This window comes from Akebia trifoliata, chromosome 2 (assembly GCF_017979445.1).
Source record: "Akebia trifoliata isolate Shusen 1 chromosome 2, ASM1797944v1, whole genome shotgun sequence".
In the NCBI taxonomy this organism is placed as follows: Eukaryota; Viridiplantae; Streptophyta; class Magnoliopsida; order Ranunculales; family Lardizabalaceae; genus Akebia; species Akebia trifoliata.
The window spans coordinates 30,341,984-30,369,649 of record NC_141376.1 but is presented as its reverse complement, the minus strand read 5'-3'; the positions used below and the strand labels follow the sequence as shown (position 1 = coordinate 30,369,649).

General features: G+C 33.9%; 3 protein-coding genes and 1 long non-coding RNA gene across 12 annotated transcripts in view; 2 read left to right on the top strand and 2 right to left on the bottom strand.

Moving 5' to 3' along the window:
- LOC147410107 (UDP-glucose:glycoprotein glucosyltransferase-like) overlaps window positions 1–27,666 on the bottom strand; it is a 100,914-nt gene that overhangs the window by 66,405 nt on the left and 6,843 nt on the right. For 2 of the 6 annotated variants that reach the window (XM_086432316.1, XM_086432317.1), the window contains exon 9: window positions 26,318–27,552. The exons of the other annotated variants lie outside the window; for them this stretch is intronic. The gene's annotated coding sequence lies outside the window, so the exon portion shown is untranslated. Of the gene's footprint in view, window positions 1–26,317; window positions 27,553–27,666 lie in introns of those variants that run through there. 6 annotated transcript variants of the gene reach the window in all.
- LOC147410104 (putative disease resistance protein RGA3) overlaps window positions 4,474–27,666 on the bottom strand; it is a 44,393-nt gene continuing 21,200 nt past the window's right edge. Inside the window, exon 3 of the mRNA XM_086432296.1 lies at window positions 4,474–4,503. The gene's annotated coding sequence lies outside the window, so the exon portion shown is untranslated. The remainder of the gene's footprint in view (window positions 4,504–27,666) is intronic.
- On the top strand, window positions 12,905–20,169 carry LOC147410109 (deoxymugineic acid synthase 1-like). 4 transcript variants are annotated; one of them, XR_015175627.1, is made up of 5 exons: window positions 12,905–13,321; window positions 16,463–16,562; window positions 17,347–17,457; window positions 17,610–17,648; window positions 19,073–19,479. XR_015175627.1 is itself a non-coding variant. In XM_086432294.1 (3 exons), exons 1-3 carry the CDS (start codon window positions 17,316–17,318, stop codon window positions 19,109–19,111), a joined length of 303 nt encoding a protein of 100 aa, XP_086288420.1. In that variant the 5' UTR covers window positions 16,864–17,315; the 3' UTR covers window positions 19,112–19,479. The 4 variants fall into 4 exon arrangements, 1 of the variants encoding a protein (XP_086288420.1); XR_015175626.1 differs by having other exon boundaries at window positions 17,347–17,540; XR_015175625.1 differs by lacking the exons at window positions 12,905–13,321; window positions 16,463–16,562 and adding an exon at window positions 19,505–20,169 and having other exon boundaries at window positions 16,864–17,540; window positions 19,073–19,280.
- Window positions 20,574–21,668, top strand: LOC147410108 (uncharacterized). The gene is made up of 2 exons (XR_015170306.1): window positions 20,574–20,969; window positions 21,363–21,668. It is a non-coding gene; the product is annotated as an uncharacterized LOC147410108 (long non-coding RNA).

Genomic DNA, 27,666 nt, shown 5'->3' with positions numbered 1-27,666 from the left:
AAACTTTACAAGAAATCTGTAGGAGGACCACTCTGAGAGGTCAATGTTCATGGCAACGAAGGATCCTAAGGTAAGTAGAGGAGAGGAAAGGGTAGGTATTAAGACAAAAAGAGAAAGAAAATCTCCCGGGATCTGTTCAGCTTGATCAAAGGGAGCCCGTCGTTCAAGTGGCCAAAGTAAAGACGAGGGGGAAGGATAAACCTGATCTCTTTCGATCACCCTGCCAGTCACCCTGATTTGGAGACCCACTACTACTAGGCCCTTATATTTGGATGCTCTACATTACTGTTTCCTAGTTTCAGTAGTAGAAAAGGCAAAAGAATCTATAGAAACAAAAGGAAGAAAGTCAAAGTTAGATTAAAATTTGTATAGGATTGAAGAATGGGATGCAGCTAGATACCTAAAAACTAGGTTTATCCTAAAAGGTCCGAGGGACCTTGAATCCCTCACGAGGAGCGCCAGGGGTAAACTCCCAATTCCCAAAGACAATTAGGGGGCCTTGTACCATCCTTTGTCAGTACTAGAAAAAGACAGAACCAATGCTGCAACTGCTGTACTCTTGGAGGACAACGAATAGTACCTAGGGCACTGGGGGATAGCTTTCAAGTTGTATCTGGAGAGGAGGTAATTGGGGGTTGTACCCATTTTTTTCACTACCTCCACTAGGTGGTAAAAGTTGCCAAACATTTGGCTTGGGACCCGGTTTATTTTACTCAATATCTCCCTGAGGAAGGGAGAGAGGGGGAAGCTAAGACCAATCTTGATTTGGCTGGCGTAAACCATGATTTCCCCTTGATGATGCTCATTAGGGTTCTTGGGGTCTTTACAAATCTGAATAGATACAAAGGCAAGGATATAAAGTCCCTCCAAAGTTGGGTCATGTTGGCAGCCATTGAGAAGTTAAGTTTGCAGAAAAGAGAAGATAAGAAAAGAAGATTACCTCAGCCTAAGAAAGGTAAAGATGGCAGTAAAGCAGAAAGAAAGAGAGAAAAAGAAAACATCGTAAGCACAGAAATATAAAGATCGCAAAATAATAGCACAGTAGGATAAAAGGTTGGCACAAGTCTCTTATTTATAAGGGAACGTGAAGAAGTATGTAGTCCTGGGTGGATAGCCTGATCCAACTTAACCGTTGTAGTTTGGGGGTAATGCAGACGTTAGAGGAACACATGGATGGCCACAGATCAAGGATGATTCGTTTCAGCTGTAAGAAAAGATTTGAAACGACACAACATTGAATGCGTCAATTCATTAAGAGTAGAAGCAATGATAAAGAATCATGACAACCAATGAGAAGGAGGATACATGTCTCGAGAAGACAGTGAGACTTCGCGTCTCCTCAAGAGGGGGTGGTTGAGGATGAAAACAATCGTACATTCATCTAGATCGTACATATATCCAAATTGGTTAAGTGGTACCATGTACAGATTAGCATACGGAGCGCTGCCTAGTAAAAAGGCAGGCTAAGGTAGAGAGCGCCTAGCCTAGCCAGAAGGGCAACACAACGCTGAGCAAGACTTGGTCTACTAAGCAGGGTAGCCCAAACAAAAAATAACCATAATTCTGGATTGAGCACCCCAAGCACAGAAATCTCAAAAAAGATCTCCCTAGTATAGCATATCCAATATCGAAGATCCCTTATTTCGTTTATGGTCTTGATAATCAAGGGATTTGCCAGGATCACCACTCGCGAGAAGGGGAAACCTTGATTCGAGGAATGAATTATAAATAAAACAACATGCATAGATTTTAGGGATCTTTTTTGCCAAGGTCTAGCACGTATTATTCATTATTCCTTTGCTACTCTAACTTGAGGTCGGAGAGCTTTAGGCAGGTACCACGCCGAAACAACCAAGGAGATAGAAGGAGTGACTTCGGACATGTGAAATAGAATCCATCAACACCGTTCACTGGAATCTGATCCTACACCCTCATAAAATTGATGAGTATTTGAATACATTATTTTTTAAGAGAGCTTTTATCGCCACACCAACTTTTTCTAATGCCATCCCAAGATTTGTGTTAATTCTTTTGTGATTTACATATAAATAGGAGTGGCGTTAGGAAAAATTGGTGTGGCAATATCAATATTTGGATAACTTTTACAGTGATAGACATTGCAAATAAAACTATAGAAACCTTATCAACGAAATATCATATGTGGCAAGTCTATCTAGTCTATGACAAACAACAAATCCTTCCCTGTCTAAAAGAAGTGAATAATAATTCTCCGCGACTAATTGATTGAGAGAGAGACCAATTTGTCCATAACCAAATATAATTAAACTAAATCATAGATTATGACTTTTAACATCTTCAATGTAGGTTGTTAAATTGATGTCCAACCTTATGTTCACAGCAATTTACCCAAAAAGACTAATCAGATGGGGAAAGCGCAATTATGATTATAAAAGGGTCATGGGTTGAATGGGGAACGATACGTGGGCATGTGACACTCGGGAGCAGATGTGGGTAACACAACGCTCAACACCTTATTTGTGTAAAAGAAGCATTAATACAAATTTGTAAACATGATTCACATTTAAAGGCGGTGTAACCATCATCATTATAATATAAAAAAAGACATACCGTCTCTTCACCAATCTATAAATCCAGACCATTTGTACTCAAGATGCCAACCATCTCAATTGCACATCTTGCTTGTGCAAGTTAACCATCCATGAAAATTTCCTACTAAACATGTACAATGCAGTTAGACAAACCAATAAAAGTTTCAAATTAATTAAACCCATTATTCATCAAAATGGTGAAATATTATGTATGTTTTTTGAAATACACTAACAACATCTCAGCATTCAATTATATTCAAGGCAACAGACGGTAAATATTTTTTTTTTCTTCTAATCCTTTAACTGTTTTCGACTGTTGTCTTATGCGCTATATCTTTTAAATTATTATTTGGGGAGTGTCTTATACTAGACTTCAACAATATATTTAATTAATTTTGAAATGTGTTAACTGGATTACAGACCTAACGTCTGACATCTTCATCAAGTTTTCTCTGACATTTAGGGTGGACTATCAAAACCTAGAAATGGTCCCAAATTTATATTAGTCCAATTTGTATGGCATTATGAGTATGGTGCTTTCGATGTAGTGATATTTGTTGCAAGGGCTTTTCTTGTTGTTCGATACGTGTTTAATCATCTTTATCACTCCTTATACCAACTCTTTTGGTAACCAACATGAATATAAAAAAATTCCAATCAATTCTATTTAAAGTCTTATGAAGAGTACATTTTAGGAAATTAATGGGAAAACTCACATATTGCAAGAACTGAATCACCATATCTTCTAATTAGATAAATGAAAATGTCTCACATCTCTTTTCTTACCAAGCCCCAGTTCCTCTATGTTCTTATATTCCAACACCAAACAAGGTCCTCTTTAAGTAAATTACAATTACATTGATATTTTTTCTTCTCAAAATTTCAAACTTAGAAACTGTTTATTTGTAATAACTTACTTAGAAATTGAGATTGGTTATCATACTAACAGATTTGTTTTTGGATCATTGTTTTGATTGCAAACTGTAGACTTATGTTTCAACTTCAATAAATGGATGCTTACCTCCTCCACTTCAATGTCTCACATACTGTAAAGCTTTGGTCTTTGGTACTAGCATGGACTAATTTTTAATTTTGTTTAATTGTATGGAAGATGACCTGTTGTAAGAAATAACTTTTTCTTTCTAATAATTCGAAGAGAAAAAGTTATTTTTTTCTATAAAATATTTAAAACCACGACATGAATCCATCATCATCAAAGCCTTAGTGTGGATAAAATTCATCCACACTAATTCCTATGTAAATCACCAAAGAATTGCACATAGTTGGTGTGGCAATAGTAACTCTCTTTAGAAATTCATCTTATTTGAGAGAGGAACCTCTTACTGCATGAGGGACCCACAAACTCATTGATACAAATTCCTATTTTCTGTCTAAGAGAAACCACATGAGGTCATAGTCAAGTATACAAAAATTATAAGATATAAAATAATTAGTTGAATTAAATCAAAACCAAGTATTCACTAAATATATCCAAGTAAAATACTGATCTTCCTTTTCCCTCATCTTTTATTCGGGCTTGGGACCGGCAAAGTAAAACGTTTAATTTTACGTCGGCGGAGTTAAAAAGGGGTTAGTTAACAATAAAATAACAATTATTAGTTAAACAATATAAGAAGAAAAAAATATATATTATATAAGTTAAAAAAACAAACAGGTAAATAAGTCTGAAGTAGTAAAACTAAATGTTTCTAGCTGCCTCTCAAAGTACCTTATTAGGATGATGGCCATCAAGAAACATGTTACGGAAGAACTGAGTTATTTGCTCCTGGACCTCACTTCGGGTTTCTCTCTACATATGCATCTCCTTCTAAAACTCAGTAATCATTTCCTCATGTTGCCTATCAACTTTTCGCTAACGTGTTTCGCAGATCGGTCAACTTGTACTTCACGAAGAGTCCCTTTAGATGACAACCTATAGAATTCATAAGTAACAATTACCCAAAATCATAACAATTGTGACCCCTACTTCAAAATGGAACAAATTCGACCAAACAAAAGCACTAAATTTCATGCGTAAGTGCTGTCCAAAAATAATCAACGGATTTGGCCCAATGATTTTGAATTCGACTAACAAACTTTCGATGGAATTTTTCGACAGGGTCAACCGTCGAATATGTAGGAATTCGATGGTTTCAATCTGTCACATTACTTTTTTTATGAATTATAGGTAATGGATAAGATTGATTTGTTGGATTGGGTCTGATCAAAATTGTAATTTTGATAATAAACAAGTCGGGTTTGAGTCATTAGTTTTTCGGCGTGTATGATTCACCCACAGGGAAGAATGATGGGCCAATTTTGGTTCGGACTGTGAGTGGAAAAGTCAGGTTCAAGTTATGGGTTGAGAGAGGCAAGTTAGGTTAGGGTTTGAGTCATTAGTTATTAGTGTTTTATGTACTGATTTGAACAATGGGCGGACTTAATGAAGTTGGTCCGATTCAAATAAAACCATATTGTTTTGAAGAACTGTTGATTTTTTTACGTAACCAATTGAACAACCACCAATCTAAGTGAATCAACAATTTTTCTGATCCATTTTAAATTTATAAAATTTTAAATTTCATTTTTCAAATATGGTTTTGGGAAAGAAAAATATAATTTCATTAATGAAAATATCCTTTAATGATTGAACCTCAATAATATATATTTAATATCATATTTTTTGGAGCATAAATAAAGATAAACTTTACACAAACTTTTTTCAATTTGTAATATATATGAATAAATCCATAATAATTGAACCATTTTTATAATATATCAATTTGAAATACGTCTTGAGATTTTCAAAACATTTTTTAATACACATGGCATCATGCCATTGGTTCATCAACTTAACACAGAAATTTCTTTAACAGCAAATTCGTACTCCATGTTTAGGTTAGTCACACTTACGTATATAATCCTAAGAATAATTTACCAAAACGGTATAATTTTCAAAATTAATTATCAAAACGGTAAATTGTAGTAATTAATTCCAAAAACGGTAATTTTACCGTTTATGGAATTAATATTTTTTACCAAAACGGTAACATGTAAATTTTTTTATCGAAAATACCCTTTTTTGTTTTACATATGTATTTACCATTTTAACCTCAGAAATAAATTAAAATCCAACTAAATCTTTCTTTTCTTTTTAATCTTCCCAACACTAAATAGAAATATATATGAAAGAGGAGAGGATTTTTTCTTAATTTAAGTCAAAAAATAAAAAAGGGTATTTTCGGTATAAAAAAAATTACATTTTACTGTTTTTACCGTTTTGATAAAAAAAAAATTAATTCCAAAAACGGTAAAATTACCGTTTTCGAAATTAATTGCTATAGTTTACCGTTTTGGTAAATAGTCAAAATGTGGTGCATGTTTTGGTAAATTTGCCTAAACCTAAACCCGGTCAGATTTTTATCAGATTTCCAATTTGAGTTGTTGGTAAGTAATCTCCAATATTCAATTAAGTGATTGGAGTCAATCTAGATTGGGGTTAAATCCACAGTTTTAAAATTATGAGATTACTTACAAAATTATAATTATTATTTTCATATAAAGTATATTAATAACATTTTCTTTAAAGCGGACCGGTCCCTTATCCATGACTCCATGGACTATGATGATGACTAATACTATAATACCAAATATTATACAAATTACTTGAAATTATCAAAAAACAAAAAATAGCTATCATCATCATCACAAATTACTTGAAATTACTTGAACATGCAAACCTGTATTACTAGATTCAAATCAAACCGTGAATTAGTAGAAAATAATCAGTTCGTAATACAATTCTTACTGGATTCATGAAATACAACGAACTCGTACTAACCAATTTGCAAACCCAACCATTATGTTTTACTGAATTTTATAATCAGTGTCGGTTAACTAATTAGAGAAGATACAATGTATTTTTTTTTTTTTTTATCATCATCCTTATTCAAGTACATACATAACAGAAGCAAATTTATAACAATTTTTTTCTGTTTAAACTGTTGAAAATTTTCAACATGGAAAACATCATATAAATATCAGTGTGCAAATTCTCCAAATATTTTATTTTTAAGTTCGTTTTCATAGTTCTCCCTCATGCCCATATCGCCTTTCCATATAAAAATAAATAAAAAGAACCATACAAGGATTTCTGGTTCGTAAAAGATAGAATTGCACAAGGAACCACCCAAAATTATCGCAGTGCGACCCCAACCTCCAAGAATCCAATACAAATAAACCAAAAAAAAGATATACAATTTTACAATTATAGCCTGCATACCAATAGAAATGCTGACAGGCAAAAACCAAGAGAATAAACAGGATCACTGTTACAATCGTCAGGGGCATGCCCATGATGATCATGAAGGAGGGCGTGTCACCTCTGGCTTGCGTGACGGTCGACGAGATTCTTCCATTCTTTGCACCTCCTGCACATTAAATTGTCACAGTCACCGAGGTCATAAACAAGTATCAAAATATAATTGTTGAAACTATAAGAAAGAATCATTATAGGTATATTTAACCAAGAAGTTCAGCAAACCTAGAATAGAAGCCTATTTTGGGCTTGGGCTTGGGCTTACATGCGAATTTTCTTTTGAAGGGGCACACTCCTTAATTCCTATTACTGTCCAGTTAGGACACCTCTTGATTTTCATAGGTGTCTATTTGTCTAGTTAGGACACCTCTTTTAATTTTTTGTTGTCTTTTAAGAGGAACCTTTCCTTTTTCAAGAGACATGTCTCTTAGAACCTTCTTTTTCCAAGAGACATCATGTCTCTTAATATTCTATAAATAGATCATTTCGACCTTAGTTTTTCTCATTCAGAAAATTTCACTTCTCTGTTGTTTTAACTTGCTTGCATTCTGATTTCTCATTTGCATTCTTTGAGAGTACAAACTTAATGTTTGGTTTGCTAGACTTGTAGATTGAAGTACTATCTCAGCACGTATAATCGTTCCTGGGAGACAATTATTCATTGATCCGTGGGCACCAAGTTGCGGGAACAAAATTGTCTTAAAGACATTGTGTTCAACACAAGCCTCGGTCAATCTTTATTTTATTCAATTATTGGGTATTTACTAGTGTTGGTAGCACCGTCAGTGTAATGGGAGTTGTATAGAGGAATGATAACATGCTCAACGGGATGCCAATGGGGCAAGTGTATCCTACCAACAAGCCTCAAGGGTATAGTTATAAGATGCAAAGATACCTCAAAGATCGATGTGATACCAATGCATTGCTACAGGAAAATGAATTTTTAGCGGCTCTTGGTAGCAAGGACCTTGTCCTAACCGCCACTATATGCTCTTTTTATAACATAAAAAAAAAAAAAAGAAACCCCCACAAAGGCACCAACCCTTTGAAGCTTATCGATGTCTTCAAGACTTCCCCCATCTCTCCCTCCCTTTTAAGCTGTTATCGTCCTCTTTGAGACTTACTCAAAGTTGTCTTCGAGGCTTCCTCCATGTCTCATCTCTCTCTCTCTCTCTCTCTCTCTCTCTCTCTCTCTAACTTTGAGGGTTCCAAAGGATTGTTCGTTATTTCAGATCTCACACAACTACAAAACCACTCGAAAATTGCTACTTGTGGTCTTACTATTAAATCGAATGACCCCATTATCAATATCAATGCCACAGATGCGGATGATCAATTGGCAACAATGGAGTATGGAGAGGATATATAAAAATTTTACAAGCTCACAGAGGTAAAATCTTATTCAATTTCAATAAATTACTTGTAAAATGGGTTGAAAACATCAAGGGGGATTTGGGTCTTTTAATGTTGGTGGCTGGGGTCAATGGGGATGTCATCAATTTAAAAATAGGGGTATCTCCAATATTCAACAAGATGTGAGGGAGCATGTCATTAATTTAAAAATACAGGGGTAATCTCCAATATTCAACAAGACGTGAGGGTGCATGTGTAAGATCACACTATTTTTTCTTTTATGTTTTATTTATAGCAACAGCCATGACCATAGCTATAATAAACCTCTAAAGAAAAAAAGCGATTTGCTATTTTCACACTAACTTTTACTATTGCCACACCAGTTCCTTTATTAATTACCAACGACTTGCATATAGTAGGTGTGGCATTAGCAAAAGTTTATGTGAAAATAGCAATTCTTTTTAAAATAAACTTACCCTATAGCGGCAGCCAATGGCCCTCGTTGAAGCCTAAATTTCACTTGCGCTATGCACCATTGTTATAACCGCGGTATTTTTATATGTAGCCCTAGGTAATACATTTTGCTATAAGGCATCTTGCTACGACGTCCAACTACTAGGTTGGTTGTCGCTGTAGGCTTCACTGAGGTCTATTGTAGGCTATATTGACGGCTTTGACCATTGTTATAACTAGAATTTAGTGTAGTGTAACTGAATATAGAATATAGGGGTCATTTAGAAATGAGAGCAGCTATTGCCACACCAATTCCTATATAAATCACCAAAGAATTTCACATAGTTGGTGTGGCATTAGTAAAGGTTGGTATGGCAATAGTAACTCTCTTTAGAAATTCACGTTTTTTAAGAGAGGAACCTCTTACTTCTTGAAGGACCCACAAACTCATTCTTACAAATTCCTGCTTTCTATCCAAAAGAACTCGCATGAGGTCATAGTCAAGTATACAAAAATTATAAGATATACAATAATTAGTTGAATTAAATCAAAACCAAGCATTCACTAAAAATATCCAAGTAAAATACTCATTGGATCTTCCTTTTCACTCCTCCTTTATCCGGACTTGAGATTAGTAATGTAAAACGTTTAATTTTAAGTCGGCGGAGTTAAAAATGGGTTAGTTAACAATAAAAAACAATTATTACTTCAACAACATAAGAAGAAAAAAAAAATTATATAAGTTAAAAACAAATAGGTAAATTAGTCTAAAGTAGCGAAACTAAATGTATCTAGGTGCTTCTCAAAAGTCCCTGACTAGGAGGATGACAAAAGCAAGTAAAGAAGTCTAAGGTAGTGGAACTAAATATATCTAGGTGCCTCTCAAAGTACCTGACTAGGAGGATGGTATTCAGGAAACATGTTGCGGAAAAATTGAGTTATTTGCTCCTACACCTCACTTTGAATTTCTCTCTACATATGCATCTTCTTTTATAGCTCGGTAATCATTTTCTTATGTTGCCAATCATGTTTTGCCAGCGCCAACTTGTACTTCTTGAAGAGTCCCTTTAGATAACAACCTAAAGAATTCATAAGTAACAATTACCAAAATCATAACAATTGTGGCCCCTACTTCAAAATGGAACAAATTCGACCAAACAAAGGCACTAAATTTCATGAGTAAGAGCAGCCAAAAAATAATCAATGGATATGGCCTATTGATTTTTGAATCAGACTAACAAACTTTCCATGGCATTTTTCGACGGGATCAACCGTCGAATATGTGGGAATTTGATGGTTTCAGTCTGGCAAATTTCGCATTTTAACAAAGTGTAACCACATTACTTTTTTTTATGAATGATAGGTAATGGCTAAGATTGATTTGACGAATTATCCAACCTGGTCGTGGTAGTGGATAAGATTTGATTAATTGGATTGGGTTGGATCAAAATTGTCATTTTGATAATAAAGAAGTCAGGTTTGAGTCATAAGTTTTATCAACATGTATGATTCACCCACGGGGAAGAACGATGGGTCAAATCAAGTAATTAAGGTGGTGTTTGATTGAGCTTCGAAACGCAGTGTTTCGCGCGTTTGCGATGAGAAGCTGCATTTCTTACCGTAATTACCGTTTGATACAAGAAATTGCAAAAAACTGCATCACGCTTTTGCGTTTTTAAACGCAAATATTAAAAGCGGATATTAGCCGCTTTACCAAACTGCGTTTGCGGGAGAAGTTTTTACCGAAAAACGGCTCAGATGAAAAGACGCCAATGCCCTCGATCTCGTTTTCTTCTCTTCTTCTCCTCTTCTCCGTCGACAGAGCCCACACAAGTCTTTCTCTCTCTCTCTCTCGCACAGATCTCACTCTCTCTTCTTCTCTTCTTCTCTTCTTCTTTTTACTGTCGACAGAACCTCGAACAAACCTGTCTTTCGCAGACCTTCACAGTCATCTGTGTTTCTCTGCCCTTTAATGGCTAAAAGCTCTTGAAGGATCAAATAATGGCTTCTAGTGGTTACCGAAACGGTGTTCAAAAGGGATCTGTGAAGGTCGAGGGACCTTTCTCTGTGAGTTCGAATCTCAAGTCTTCGAGCTTTTAAATCCAAGCCTGCTTCGGCATCTGGTCTTCACCGGAGCACCTTTGGTTCACTTGGAAGCTCCGCCGGTGGAGCAAAAGACGACACCGGAGGTTAGTTTTTTTTTCAGATATTTATCTAATTTTGAAATTGAGAAGTGTGGATTTCTGTTTTGGAGACTGTGATTACTGGATTTGCCGATTTGACGACTTTGAGATCATTTTAGAGCTCGTGATTTGTGAATTCTGAATTTTGATTTTTTGTTTCTAGTATATTTTAGTTTAGATTTGTTGAGGATTAAGGATTTTCTTCTATTTGATGTTATTTTCAGATTCTTAGATCTGAAGTTGGAGCTTTCGATCTACTGGTTTTCAAGCTTTAATGTCGATCAAGCAGCGCTCCTGATAATAGAAGACTAAAACTCTTACTTATAATGTTCGTTTTTCTTCATCTATAACTCAATTTGGATTCCTTAATCTTGTTTCTCTACAAATTGATGCCAAAATGCACTTAGAAATTCTTCAAATCTAGTGATTTTCAACCTGTTTTCGTTTTATTTTGAATAAAAATTGAACTAATCCTGTCAATCCAAGAAAATGAGAAGCAAATAATTGATTGAGATTCTATAATAGTTTCTGATTTATAGATTTTTGTCTTTTTTGTTATGTCTAGAAGAGTTGAAATTAGGAAATGTGGAAAACTAATTATACTTTGGATGTTTAAAATTCTGTAATTTATCACTCTTAACCTTAAAAGCCTAATTTGCAGATAATTTAAAGGTCTTAATTCATGGCAAAGTCAAGACATAATTTTTCTACTCAAGTAAAGAACAGATTTTCACTAGGCTTTCTTGTTGCTTCTTTTTATGTACTTTAATACACCATTCCTTTTTATTTTTCTTCAGGCCATGGCACCTTCTCCTGTATTAATTTCTATTATATCTTATCTTGTTTAGATCATTTGTTTCTCTTTAGTTTCTTCACTTTTTTGTATGTCTATTATTGTTTGGCTGAAGTTTTTAGGAGATTTTCAATGTATATTTTCCAAACTATTGTTTGGCTGTAACCTTCAAAATGTATTTGGAATCAAAATGTACGTGGTCTCCGAGACCGATATAAGTACTAAACGATAGGAAATATATATTATCGTATTTATTTACTTAATTATACATTAAACTATGAGTTGCCAAGTTGTTCTTGGTGAATCACCTCAACCATGACAATGGTTATAATAGTTAGAGTTTAATCAAGAAAACAAATATTTTAATTGACAAACGAGCTCACTGATTGGTTTTGATATCAAGAATGGAAAACGCCTTGTACTTTCTCAAGCCCTTTGATTTTGGTGAAACTCAAGATGTTTATGATCCTCTTCAAGATGTTGGATGTATATTTTTCATGTTTTTATTTATTTCAATTTTACTAATTATATTAACTATGATTATTATGTTTAAATGATGTCGAAATGTAAATTAGAAGTTATGTGGATGTGTTATGTATATATGATGTGATGTGGATATGTTATGCATATATGATGTAATGTCACTACAACATTTTTGATGTACAGCGGCGGTTTATAACAGCGGATGGTTTTATCCGCCGCTATATATTCATTTGTTACAGCAGATAATACCATCCGCCCATATAGGTAGATTTATTGCAGCGGATAATTATATCCGCCACTATAGGGACCAAACACTACTCTACCCTCTCCATATAGGTAGATTTATTGCAGCGGATAACTATATCCGCCACTATAGGGTAGATTTTTGCAGCGAATAATTATATCCGCCACTATAGGGACCAAACACTACTCCACTTATCCGATTATTCAGGGCATATAGCAGCGGATACATATATCCGCTGCTAAAAATTTATTATTTTTTTTATAGAAAAAATTCGATTTAGTGAGTTCTTTTTGTCAAAAAAATTTTTTAGTTGAATATAGCAGCGGAAGATTACATCCGCCACTAAAAAAACAATATTTTTAAATATAACAGCGGATATATTTATCCGCCATTAAAAATCAAATTTTAATATATATATATATATATATATATATATATATATATTTCAAAAAATTACATATAGCAGCGGATATATTTATCCGCCACCAAAAGTCAAATTTTATATATATTTCAAACTTTATATTTCTGTGAGTTCGCCATTTTTATTAAGTGACTATAGCAGCGGAGGAGCGTTTCCGCAGCTGTAGAGTAGATTTCCAAATCAAAATCACACCCCGCGCACTCCATTCGCATAAATTTTTCGCGGGGATTTTAGAGAAGCTTCGTTCTCATTCTCTCTCTGTCATTTTCTCTCCTCTTCTTCGCATTCTCTCTATCTCTTTGAAATCCCTAGAGTTTTAACGATTTGTGCTAATCGTTTGAGTCTTGGTTGGAGTTTCGATTGACCCTTCTGTTTAGAAGCTTCGTTCGGCTCCTGATTGCATCGTCTAGTGTAGCACCTACTTTGTGGTCGCTGTTGTAAGGGTTGACGAGGGGGATTCCCTGATCCAGGTCGACATTTTTCGCCACCCTAAACCTCAGCTGGTAAGTCTCTCTTTCTCTTTGTTTATCTTTCTCTCTATGAATATATATCCATATGTGTGGTCGAGTCACCACATCCTCTCCTCATTAATGGTGGATTTGGTGAGGAATGAGAGTTGAAGAGTTTTATTTTTCTGTTCATGTATAAATTTTTTTTGGGTTTTAGATGATTTTGTTTAAATTACAAGTTAGTAATGGTAAGTATTCTTACAAGTTCAAGAGATTGGTTTGTTTAGGGTTTGGATCGACGATTTAGGTTTTTTATCTGATATCTTTGGATTTGGATTGATGATTTAGGTTTTTAGATGTGATTCTCTGTTCTCTCATGGCAATGTCACCATTTTAGGAGAGGTTTTTTTTATATTTAGGAATAATTTCATCTTTTATTAATAGTTTCTACTTCAATTTATTTTTTGTTATTCATGTTTGTTTTAATGTACTTGTTGAAAATTTTAGGATTTTAGATTTCAAAAGTTTCTTTTTCTCTCAATAAATATATAAAAATAAATAGAAGATGATCTTCTTTTAATTGGATTTATGTGCTTTCTTCATGTATTTGAATAAAATGTAGCAATCTGATCTATATTTGTTTTTGGATTTATGTGATTTCTACTTCCATTTTAAGTGCACTGAAATTACTTCGATAGGGTCGAGCTAAATTCTGAATGGGGCCTCATTGAGTTAATCAATCAATTCAACCACATACTGATACCCATATCTTTGAATTAGTAATTGAGTCTTGGATGTACTAAAGCCATTGCTCCTTGAGGCTCTCCATCCATAATCTTACTTTGATTTCTTCGTATCTTTTTTTAAAATTTTTATTTTTTATGCCCCTTCAATAAATTTTTCTACTGATAAAGAAATTTTCCATAAGAGCAACTCGAGAATAAGAGTGATAGATTTTAAGTTGAGGGATTGATTTTTTAGTGATATTTTAACCATCTTATATGACTTTAAAAAACATCAATAGAGGCAACATGTTCTGATATTTTATTGTAGTGAACAGAATTGTACTTTTGGCTCATGTAAACAGTAACTATAATTCAATATGTGTTACTTGGTGTACTAGAAATTCAATTCTTATTTCTTAGTAATTCCACATTTACCTTATATTGAATTCACAAGGTCTCTCTTTCCAATGCTCACTAGGCCAACTCAGAACCAATTTATCTGTTTTTGACTTATTTTAGTTATTGTTAATAATTTTTCTGTTTGGGAGCCCCCAAACTTGAATTGAACGAGTTTGGTTTCATCCAGCAAATTTACCATGAATTGAACTTGCCACGTCTTGGCTATTTGTTTTTCAATTTTGTTCAGATTATGGTTGGTACTATCATTTTTTATGAGGTCATGAATTCCAATTGAATGCCAACATGGATATCCTTATAAATAAACTCGAATTCATTAAAAGATTAGTTCCATCTTCATTTTAGAGCTCTTTGATAAGTTTGACATTGGAGAAATATTTCCCCATAGTCCTATTTTCAACTTTATGCATTGTAGTATGTCAATGTGATCCTAACTGTATATTTTTGGTATTTCTTCAATTAAAGACCATCAATGTTGCTATGGTGACCTAAAGGCCCCAAAACAAACATGGGCGGTAAAGGGATCAATTCCTTCAATTGATGACGAAGGTGACTGTAGGCCATAAGAGCTCGCCATTTTATAGCATGTGTAACATAAAAGACCATCAATGTGGCTCCTTTTCCTTTTTTTGAATTTTGTTCAAGGTGGCCTTCATTTGTGTTATGATTTTGCTACATAGTTGTACTACTTTCAGCATGTTGGAATGTATTGGATTAGTCCCATAAGTTGGTGTTTGGTTTAGTAATACATTTCTGTGAGTGGTAGTACCAGAGAAGTGTGATCAAAACCTCACCTTCACTTGTTCATAAAAAATGTATCATGTGGAGGCTTTCACCTTTCCTGCTTACGTGGTGATTTGTACCAAAAATGTATCATATGGAGGCTTTCAACTCTATGGCGTAGAAGGCCAAGATAACTATGTATTTGTTGGTCATCCATCAATCTCTATATTTATGGTATCCATTTTTATGATTTTGTCTCTAGGTGTGGAAAAATCATATATGGGGTGTTCATGAACGATCTACGCCTTGCTTGAATATATATATATATATATATATATATATATATATATATATATATATATATATATATATATATATATATAGATATATATAACTTGAGGTTAATTACATGACACTTACACAAACTTTTCCTCATCAGTATATGTTGATATAGATGACATATAATTGAACTAGTAAACAATATATTACAAAGTTAGAACTTATACTTGGCTTTAATTACATATATTTGAAGTTTGGGTTTTAATTATATTAATCTCTTACTAATTTCTAGTGTCAGAATAGATCTATCTATGTGCATTTCCCTGTTTATCACTTTGAAAACAGGTCAAGTCCCCCACACTCTTCATCACTTTGACAAAAATTCAATAACATGGGACTGGTGGTGTTTACTGAGTAGAGAACCTAATATTGCAAGTAGCCAATTTGTGGATGAATACTTTATTCAACCCTAATGTCCAAACTAAGTATATGAAAATGATGTCGTTACGTTTGAGATTTAGGACCAACAAAAGAATTTTGAAAACAACCTGGTCTAAGTTGGAACTTAGAAGTAGACTCAAGATGCTCTAAAATATTACAAAATCCTAAACATTTCTATATTTTATTATTTTACAATGAATAATAATCCTCCACATGAATGGAAATTATACATATCGATGATGAAATATTATGTGTGGACAATGTATCATTTGGACTTGAAAATCATTTTATTTTATAGGATTCACCAGCTAAACCGAGATAATGAACTACAAAAGCTTTTTCCCAAGTTACTGTCAGCTTAAACCAGTTAGGTCGTTTCATCACTAAACAAGTCCCCATTTTTAATACATTTTCAAATGAATTAGCCTAAATTATAATGCAAACTAAAGTTGGTGGATCCTGATTATAAGAACAGGATACATTTGAAAGAATGCATTGATCCAAATTTGATGGTCTTACATCCTCATGATTGTGTATACAAGGTAAGCATCATCGTTGTGCATTTTTAATACTTCCCATCTGTTGTGCTAACATGAACTTGATTTTATAGGTGGTTGTTGAGCTTCCCTACTTGTTTGCCCAAGCAGATCTGTTTATGATTGTCACATATCCGATGTTTGAACCTGGCAGCACTGTTTGATTGTGGACAGGTATGTGTTACCATTTTTTTCCTTTCATTTAATATTTTTTTATAAGCCTTTCATTTGTATTTCAGTGACTTTTGTATGGTTAGGTGTTATTAAGTGAGATTTGCCATTATTTTGATAGGTAAGATGTTAGTTATTGGGACATCTAAAAATGATCCTGTAACAGTACTTAACTACTTAGTTGAAATGAAACATATTTTACATAATACCTTAAAATAAACCTGAGGTTCTGCTAGAGTTGCTGAATGTGACAGGATTTGCTAGAGGTTCTGTTTATCATGAGTCATTCATAATTTTTAAATGAACATGGTAGAACAATACAACCCACAATGAACTACTAACAACAATTCGGGTATGATTAGGCACTTAATCTATCATTTGGAATTTGATGTTACACTTGTCTGTAATTAAACTTTATTTTTCCGATTCTGTAGTATTTTTTTGAAGCACAGCTTCAGAGTTGTAATACCCATTAAGTTTGTTGATAAACACAATGATATTGACAAGTTTTTCAGTGAAACATAAATCCATTACCCTCAAACAACCAGCAATAACCTATGTTCTGAAATTCATTAATAGTATGGTAGAAATTGTGTATGAATAGGTTTTGGTTGGGGTCAAGTCACGATACTCTAAATGGATGAATGTGTGATGAGATGGGCTGTTTTGAAGGGATAACAAATAAGGAAACCAGGTGGCTGTCTATATGGGACTGCTTGACGAGGATTTTCTATTTTTTTTTCCTGATTTACTAATATGAATGTATTGTACCTTGTACACTGGCTAGCCAAATTGAAGGAATGGGCTTCATATGCTGTGCCTAATGAAGAAGACTTTGAAGTGTTGGACATGGAGTCAACATGGGCTGGAATGGAGAAATGTTTGGATATGGGGATATGTAAGTCCATTGGTGTGAGTTTCTCTTGTAGAAAGATCGAATGGTTGTTAGAACATGCATCAGTCCCACCAATTGTGAATCAGGTACCATCGATTCCAAGGGTTATTATGATCGACACATACATCATCATCATCATCTTGTGATTGGTGCAGGTGGAGATGAATCCGTTATGGAGGTTGTTCTTTGAAGAGGTTGGCCATTTAGATTCATGTACGTTTGATCAGCAAAATTTTATAGTTGTTATTTTCACACTAGTTTAGACTTAACATGGATATGTTTGGCTGCTAGCATGTTTTTTTTTTTCTTTCTGAAATTGGTTATAGTTGGTGAGGGGGACTAATTTTGCATGCTTGCATTATCATCAAATAGTTAGTTGTGCTTATTAATGGCTAGCATCACTGAACCCTGTAGTAGAACAAATTCATATATGAAACTTCTTGAATTTCATCATCCATGGACCATCATCAATCATAACCAACTTGGGAATGTTAGGTGATTTGAGTGAAACCAAGATGGATGCTTTAATGGGTATATGTGAATGATTGGATGCATAACTAACTAAATCAAGGTTGTATGAATTTTGTTCGGCTGTAATTGTTTTCAACTTTAACTTATGTATTCTTAGAATACTTGCTGATATGAGCCAGCTTAGTGTCCATGTAGCCCTAGGCTGATGTTTGGGAACAAAGGTATGCATTACTGTAGTGGGTGAAGATGTTCTTTGTATCCGAGTCAGTGGTATTTGCTTGCCTAGTAAGAAAAAGTATGTCAAGGCTGATGTTTTCATAAATGCTGCCTTTTTTTCCACCTCTGTATAACATGCTTAGTACTATAAGCATGGCCAAGTGAGAGAATTTCTGACAAAATAAAGGAAAGAAGGCAGATTTAACAAGACCAATCCCTAAGACCCTTTCAGGTTTAGTTGATTTAGAGTACTTATTGGTGGAAAATAACCCTATAAATTCAAGGCTAGCCTTGTTTATAGGGGCACTTAGTAGGCTCACAGTGTTGAGTCTTTCAAATTGTGGGGTCATAGGTCCAATACCCACATCTTTGTCTTCATTAAAACATCTCACTGCATTGTCTCTTGACAACAACAGTCTTAATGAGACATGGTGACATTCTCCCTTCTTACATCTGATTTTTTGATTGCTTTGTCTAATATATGCATATCAATTCATAATTTTTACAATATCATTATGCAAATAGAAAGTAAATAAAAATTATGTACTTGGGTATTAATTATGCCCCCCCACCCAAAAAAAATTATAAATCTCTCAAGTCTATCCTTCCTAATGGAGTTGTTAACAAAAGTTTTTCATGCACGACCAACTTATGCATGCGTGAATCGGTACTTTTTCTTTAAGGAATGGTTCCCGTTATAAGCAACTTTGAAACTCGGGTTTGGGATGCAATGTAATTTCCAAAAAAAAAAATAGATATATTTATTGGCTTAACAAATAAGTTATATTTGAAGGGCATTACTTGTAAGTAAATTTTTTTTTTTTTTTGGTTTACTAGGCACTTTATTTTATTATTATAGCACAGTTATTATTATAAAATACAAGTATTTATACTGAATTGGGTTCTATTATTCTCCTATGCTTTTTGCAAGGTGGATATGCGCTCGAACAACAAAACTTGTGGGGCTTGACTGCAATCTTCTTCAGCCAGAACTTCTTCTAAGTTGTGGGAATGATCGCTTTGTAGGCATCTCAAACTAATTGTCAATCATGGTCCAATTCATCAACAATTGGGGACTTTGTGGATTCTCGAGCCTCAGGAATTCACAAGGAGATGATGCTCTTAATCTCTGTTTCTAGGTGATATTTTTTTCCCTACTCCCACCTCTTACTTTTGACTGTACAAAGCTTATATAGATTAAATGGAAAACTTGTTCTAAGAATGGTAACAGCCAATGCCAGTACACTTTCCACATTCAGAAAGTGTTTGTGAATGTATTAATATGTTTGTGAGCTCCACATTAGTAACCATTTTGGCTTCTGTATTAATGTCTGTTTTCCATCTATAAATATATGTCTCTTAGATGAGGTTCTTGAACTCAATGGGGTGTTTTATGTACCTGTCAAGCTCTCCATTTCGTTGCTGAATGTTCCTCAGTAAGCATCCTAAGACCATTGTTCTTCCTCTTCTCTTGATCGATCCATCCTATGGCCGAGTTTAATTGATGTTCTACTTTATATATCTATTGATAAATTTTATTGAACCTTGCAGAATTATTGAGTATTAAATCCTTTGGAGTTACATGACTTTTGGATTTTAGTTGGTTTGTGTGGTGTTATACCTGTCTTGAAATAGGTTATAGTCAGAATTGGGTTATTATCCTAAACTTTTGATTTCATCAAATTTCTCATCTGTGCCATCATTGATCATAATTGTGCATGTCCAACTCCAAACCATCTCTACTTCAAAAATGGTGCTCTAAACTCCTTTAAAGACTAGCAACAATCTCAGGATCCTCTCTTTGCTTAAGAACACTCTATGATCCCACTATTGTTCGATCCTGTTTCTTCTTCCTAAGTAATACTGAATTTGTTAGGTTTTGCATTTTAATATCTAATGACTCATTCAATTCTGTTTCTATGCCTTGCTTGTGCTTTTATTTAATTGTTGTGATAGAGACGGTTGTCTACAAAACTACAAATGCCTCACATAGCTCAGTGGGTTTGACACATTGTGAAAAAACTTTGAGTTCATGGGTTCATGGGTTTGACACAAGAATGAATAGAACTACAATTATGTTGGGATAATTTACACGTTGGTCTTCTATAGTTGTTGTCTAGGATCCTCATTTATGTTGGGATAATTTTTAATATGCAACCAATTACCTTTATAGGGCTATAATAGTGTAAAAAGCATCCATAGTGCTGCTAGTGAAAATTGAACTGCAAATGATTGATGGATGACGAAAATCATCCTAACAACTGTTGTAAGCTATGAAGTTTTTCAGAAAGGTCACAATCAGAAATTGTTTGTATAAGCATAGAAACCTTAGTCCAAGCAATTCTCCAATAAATTTAGAGATATATGTAAATCAACACAGAAAGGATGGATATAAATTCCAATTTCTGACCCTGTAATGAAATCATCTATTTTTTATTTTTGATAAAATGGCTGGCCGCACTGACATACTAAACAGTTGCATTAACTACCTCACCTATATGCCTGTCCAAAAAATCCTTATGGAGTTGTACATGGGAAGATCAATACTTACATGACTGGCACTATTATAATCTCAAGATATGGAAATGTGGGTTCTTAAATCAATTCCAATGTTATGACATTTTTACTTTGTGGTATTTGCTTTCTTAATGTAGGTCAATTTGTCACTCTCCCATTCCTCTCTTTGTTTTTGTTTTGATAGAAGACTGGATACTCTTTTTTCCTCTTGTAGGCCAAGATGAAGAGCAAGCAAAGGAGGAATGACTTGGATGTTTATTTTTTTTACTAAGCTTTGAAAGTATTAGTGAATGTTTTCTTCAATAGGTTAGGTGAGAAGATTATTTTTTATTAAAAATAATGAGGAACAATGTTTGCTACTGATTTGAAGAAACGATGTAGTATTTCATTTGAATCTTGTTAGGGGGATCCTAAATTCTGCAATTTTAGTAAACTAAGTATATCTCATAAATTGTTAGTTATATTTATTATTTCTTCTTTGTATTATCTGCATTTGATCCTCTGTCATAAGAACCCATAATTTTTTCTTTTTCTTTTTCTTTTTGGTTCAAAGTTTTGTTGATCTAAGGATGACAGATCTTTCTTTAGTGTTACCAACTACACAAATTGATTAAGACTGGACTGATTTTTTGTCTACATGAATTATTTGTTGAGTGTCTGACAAAGCACAAGCCATGACTTTATATGTATGATGAATGTTGCAGACCAAGGGAAAAGGCAGACAGATATGGGTTTTATTCAGAGGACAGGGATTGTAGAAGTAGAAGGTGGATTGTCTTGCGGGAAATCACCTAGGTTTGTGCACCATCATCATCTCTATGTCTTTCATTCATCTTCATAACATGCAAATAACATTGGGTCGTCTCATCATTTGAATATGCATCAAAACTCACACACATAGAAACAACATTTGTACGTGTGCAGCACATGTTCATACGTGCCTTGGGTATTGTAGTTTGTAGGGGTTGATTTATATATTAAAAGTTAGTGTGGCAATAGCAGCTCTCTTATATTATTTATGTTAAAGTTTTTAATCTGTACAGGTTGGAGGACACATGTTAAATGTATATATATATATATATATATGGATCAGGTTCAAGGGCCATATGAGAAAACATATGTAAAAACTTTTGTTTTTAATAAAATTTTAAAATATGGGTTAGAAATTTTGGATTGAGCTGATTTTTTGTGAGTATGATCTCTATGATGGGAAGATCATCCAAAAAAAAAAAAAAATCAGCCCAATCTGAAACTTCTAACCCCATTAAAAGTGATTTAGAATGTGGACCGTCGATCTTTTACCAATTTTTATCACTAATTTGTAAATCACTTTTGATGGATTTAGAAGTTTCTGATTGAGCTGATTTTTTGTGAGGATGATCTTTTCATCATAGTGACCATCCTTGCAAAAAATCAGCTCAATCCAAAACCTCTAACTCTTATTTTGAAAAACGAAAGTTTTTCATATGTCTTTTCATATGGCCTTTGAACCGCCCCCTATATATATATATATATATATATATATATATATATGGAAAAAAAATTACAGCAGTGGATACAAATTCCGTCTTTATATATTGTTTTTGAAGGATATATAATAATAATTTTTTTTTAAATAAAAAGCGTATAGCAGCGGATTTTAATATCCGCCGCTATATGTGTTATATTTTTTTTTAAAAAAATTGACCTATTGCGGCGGATCTTAATATCCGCCGCTATATGTATTATATTCTATTTGTTAAAAATTCGACCTATTGCAGCGGATCTTAATATCCGCCGCTATATGTATTATATTCTATTTGTTAAAAATTCGACCTATTGCAGCGGATATTAATATCCGCCGCTAAAGGTGCTACCTGCAACAGCGGAATACATTATCCGCTGCTATAGTTAGCGACGGAGGAATCAACGACGGATCTTTGGTTCCGCTGCTCATCGCCGCAATAGCTTTTACCGGCGGAAAAATCACCTTGTAGCGGCGGAAAAATCCGCCGCTGTAAATCAAAAATGTTGTAGTGTGTGAATGTTGAATTGCGTATTATGCAGGTATTTTGTTTATTAGGAAAATTTCATATGTCCATTTTTAAGAAGAGATGCTGTCGAAATTTCTGTAGAATTATAAATTTTTCTATAATTTTTTTTTTGAATTATAAATATTTTAAAATTAATACAATTATTTTTAAATTTTTTTATATAATTTTATTATATTTATATATATTTAGTGTAATTATAAATTTATAAGGGTATTCTAGTAATTTTTTATGCATTTTGAGTGTTCTATCAACCTCAAGGGTATTCTGGTCATTTTACCCTAAACAACAGATTTTAGAAGCTGTATCAAACAATAATTACCAGATTCTGGTCAACAGCACAACACTTTTACGAAGCTGTAACAAACAAGCTTTTCAGTGTTTCAGCTTCTGACAGCAGATTCTGACAGTAGATTCTGACAGCAGAAGCTGACAGCAGATTCAAGCAGCTGAATCAAACGGGGCCTAAGTTTGTTGGCTTTGGATTAAGTTTGGTTCGGGCTGTGAGTGGAAAAAGTCAGGTTCAAGTTATGGGTTGAGAGAGGCAAGTCAGGTTAGAGTTGACCCAACTCGTCTGACACATTACTTATTAGTGTGTTATGCACTGATTTGAACAAATGGGCGGACTCAATGAAGTTGGTCCGATTCAAATAGAACCAGAATAATTTGAAGAACTGTTGATTTTTTACAAAACCAATTGTCCAACCACCAATCTAAGTGAATCAACAATTTTTCTGATCCATTTTAAATTTATAAAATTTTAAATTTCATTAATGAAAATTTACACAAACTTTTCCAATTGGTAATATATATATGAATTAATCCACAAATAAATATGATTTTTTTTTTTTTGGTTGAACTCAGTACTGAAAACTTTGCTAGTATAGTTATAGCCATAGTTTTAAAACTCAACTCCGATGCAAATCGAGTCAAATTGATGACTTAGTGAGTCTGAGTCACCTTGAAATCCAAGTAATTGATTGAGTTGACTCGGCCAATTTTCAAATCAACTCAACGAATTATAAAACTAAACACTGCATGTTAGATCTATATTTTCAACGATACCTATTGAGAACCACTTGCACCAATGCTTGAAGACAACCTTGCAAAAATTAAAAGATTAAAAGATTAATTATAAATGCAACTCAAGACTGTAGCCTCATTCTTAATTTAAATGTGTAAAAAAAAATTGAAAATTGAAATGTTAAAGAATGGAAAATTTTATAATTTAATTTAAACTCAATATTATTGGAAAAAATTTCATAATATTTTAAAATAAATAAAACATTTTATTTTAGTTTTCCTAATTAAATCAATGCATTTTCATTCTAAAATCAAAGAGTTGATTTCATAAAGTGTTGGAGGTGAGTCTCGCACGTTACCAAATAATGGGGATGAAATCATCTTATATACTTGTGACAACAAACGTTCCAAACTATTCGCAAAATCTTAAAAAAAAAAAAAATATTAAAAAAAAAGTAATTTTGATAAATAAGTTGTATTTCTATTTTATTTTTATTTTTTATAAATTAAAAAATGATCAAACTTCAAATTGTGATTTTAAGGCTATTGTTGTAAATGCACATAGATAATTAAGGGGTATTTTAGTTTAAAAAGAATAAAGCATACCGTGTGTAAGTTCTTGTACTAAATATCTCTCGGTTTTTGGAGGGAGGCCTTAACCACTACGCCTAATGTTAATGTAGAAGCTCATGAGCCTAACTTATTCTCACAAAATCTTCTTGTAAGGTGAGGATTGCCCCAAGTATAATATAGCCCAAGGTTATGATAGCCAAGCTATTGCTTACCATAGTCCCACATCGCCTGAGTATCATGATCTTGGGCTATATATAAAACTGGGGCAATCCTAACTTTACTAGCCAGTTTTGTGAGGTTGAATTAGGGCCATGGGCTTCTACATGCAATCAGAATGAGGTAACCACGGGAATGTAGGAAACACGTTACAAATGATGGGAAGTGTAAGCCATAGTCCCACATTGCCTGGGTTTCATGACCTTGGGCTATATATAAACATGGGGCAATCCTCACTTTATAAACCGGTTTTGTGAGATTGAGTTAGGCCCATGGGCTTCTACAATGAACATCACTAAAATTTTTATATATGAGAATAATTTCATTATGTAAAAGATTAATTAATTATGGATCATAGTTAAAATTGGAAGGAATTGGCTCCATTTGATTGGATCAGGCTTTTCAGACCCTAAATTCGATGGAACAATTTGTGAAGTCAGCTTGAAAATGCGTGGAGTCATATCCTAAACTCGACTTAATTTTTTTTGCTATACTTTATATTTAATATTTTGTGGAGAAATAAAAAATAAATTTTATTATAAAATATTAACAAGAAGTTTTTAATATTTATAATTTTAATATATGTTTTGATATTTTTGACTCATATGAATCAACTCCAGAGAGACTGACTTCACTATTTTTTTAATGGGCAAGCTAGACTTGAACCCACAATCTCACAGTTGCTTTGCAATGTGTCAAGCCAACTGAGCTATAGGTCTATGCCCTAACTGACTCAACTCAACTCTGATGAAAAAAACTATAAACCTGAGATAACTCGCTTCCGAAAGGGAGGGGAACTAGGTTTTTAGTCAACATGACACTCGATTGTGTCATTTTTGTCAACTCACCCCAAGTTATTTAGAAAATGCACCTAGTCATATACGAAACTTGACCGGATTGACTCAAGTCCTTGGACATTTCTTAATTGATCTAGTCCGCACTACAAGGAGAAAGGATCCAAAATTCAATCCCACAAGTAGTGAGGTGATCGACTCCATTTTGGATTTTATAATTTTTTTTTAATTCCAACCAGAAAGTTTTCTGGTAAAACGAAATCAGGTTTTATGATTACAGATCAAAATTAATGGTGGAATATCAAACTTACTGGCCAACAAACCCATTTTGATGGTGAAAATCAGTTTTATGAACAGATTAATCAAATCCACGGTGAAAATTTGGATTTAATGGCAAAATATAATAATTAATATTGAAAATTTTAAATAATCTAAGTTTTAACACAGATTCAATCTCACTTTTTTTTTAAATTTTATTTAGATAGATTTTCCAAGATCTGATCAAGTTTTTCTTCTCGTATTATTTTCTAGAACAAAATTCTCTCAATTTACAAGAGGTCTCCACAATGATTTGGGAGAATTCTCTTTTGATCTACTAAAAATCTCAAGATCTATATTTTCTCTCCTTCTCTCTTAGAATTTCTAAGACTTCTAAAAAGTCTTCTTTTTTTCTTCTCGTATTTTTTTCTTTGATTCCTCCCCCCCGCACCCACCCACCCACCCACAAAAAAAAAAACTTGTGGAGCAAGTAACCAAAAAAATAGAAGGAAATTTGCGGAACAAGAAATAGTTGAACTAAAAAGTTGATCTTCGGTAGCTATATGGCATATAGCGAACAAAGATCACTATATCTCATATAGCAATCAGAGATTGCTATCTGGTCTGGTAGTTATATCCAGCAGAAGCGATCACTTTGGCTTTCAAAGCTTGATATTTTTCAGCATTTCTTCGATTCTTTAAATACTTCTTCAATGCTTGGACTCTTCAATCTTCAAAGTCTTTAGATATTTTGCTCATGGGATCTGATAATCCAAACTGGTGTATGATTTTCCAAATAAAAAACTAGATCATGGCTCAAATTGTGGGGCCATCTTGACATATAACAATAAAGTCCTCTTGATGTTTGTCTGCTAGAGGAACTCAAAGACGAACATCACACCCAAGATCGATAGGAATGCTGTGTTTGGTGATCAAAACAAGCAGGCCAAACACAAAAAGCCTAAGACAAATGGAACGCCACTTTGCATTGGCGTCATTTGGCATTCAAGTCCGTTGAAGCTTTGGAGACCAAGAGACCAAGATTCAAAAAGAACAAGAACCAGAGAACGACCAAGAATTCCAAGGAGCTCTTTCCGAAGCAGTATCACTAGTAAGAGTACACAAATCCTTCATCTGTATGGGTTGTTATTTGGGTATTTGTGTTTGTTTTCCTTGCCGTTTTGATTGTGGTGTCATTATGTGGGTAGTTGTCGGCTCGAAATTTTGCCAATCACCCATAAACTAAAACCTAGAAACCCAATAAAGAAAATAGTCCCCTTGAGTGATTAGTAATCTGATGACAATATTGATGATGATGTCTTAGTTCACTGAAATATCTTATAATGGCTGTGCAGATCTGAAATGGCACCCAAACTAAAGAAAACCCCTAAAGCAAGAACCAAGGGAGGTCCAGTACAAGAGGCCACATAGAGTTCGTCCAAATGTCAGATAACTAAACAGTCACCCAGAGAGCCAAGACCACAATACCGGGATGTGGTCACCACAGAGTATTGCCAAGAAATAGAGCAGGAATTGGTAAATCGGTCAGCCTTACAAAGGGACCCAGCAAATGAATTCCTCGGGCTGCAACCAGTACTTCCATTTTAAGGCTCTACTGTAGATAAAATTGAAAGGAGACCAATCAGCTTCCTGAGGGAGGAAGAAGATTATGATTTCTTCCCAGAGATCGACTACTATCACTGTTGGGAATTCACTCAATGGGCAGCATGGGTGAAAAGGGTTTTCCGTGACAAAAATTTTGTAGCTTTCTTGGTATATTTCTGCTTAGTCTTTTTGAACCATCTATACCAGCAAGGTGCATCAGCTCAACAATTTTCAAAGTAGTGACAAGAATTCTGGCAGAGAAGGATGTCTATTTGTAGCCCAAGTATATCAAGGGTTGGACAATTATAATATGGAGATGGCAAGTCGGGGATCTCAAAGAATTGGTAGAGAAGAAACAAAGCACAAGTAGGAGAATGTACAAGCCATTTTGGGTGCTGCAATTGTGGATGTAGAGAAAATTAAATTAGACACAATAATATCCTAGAGAAACCTATAACACCAACAATGAGAATGAAATCTCTAGTGCACTTTTAAGGTAAATGAAATGA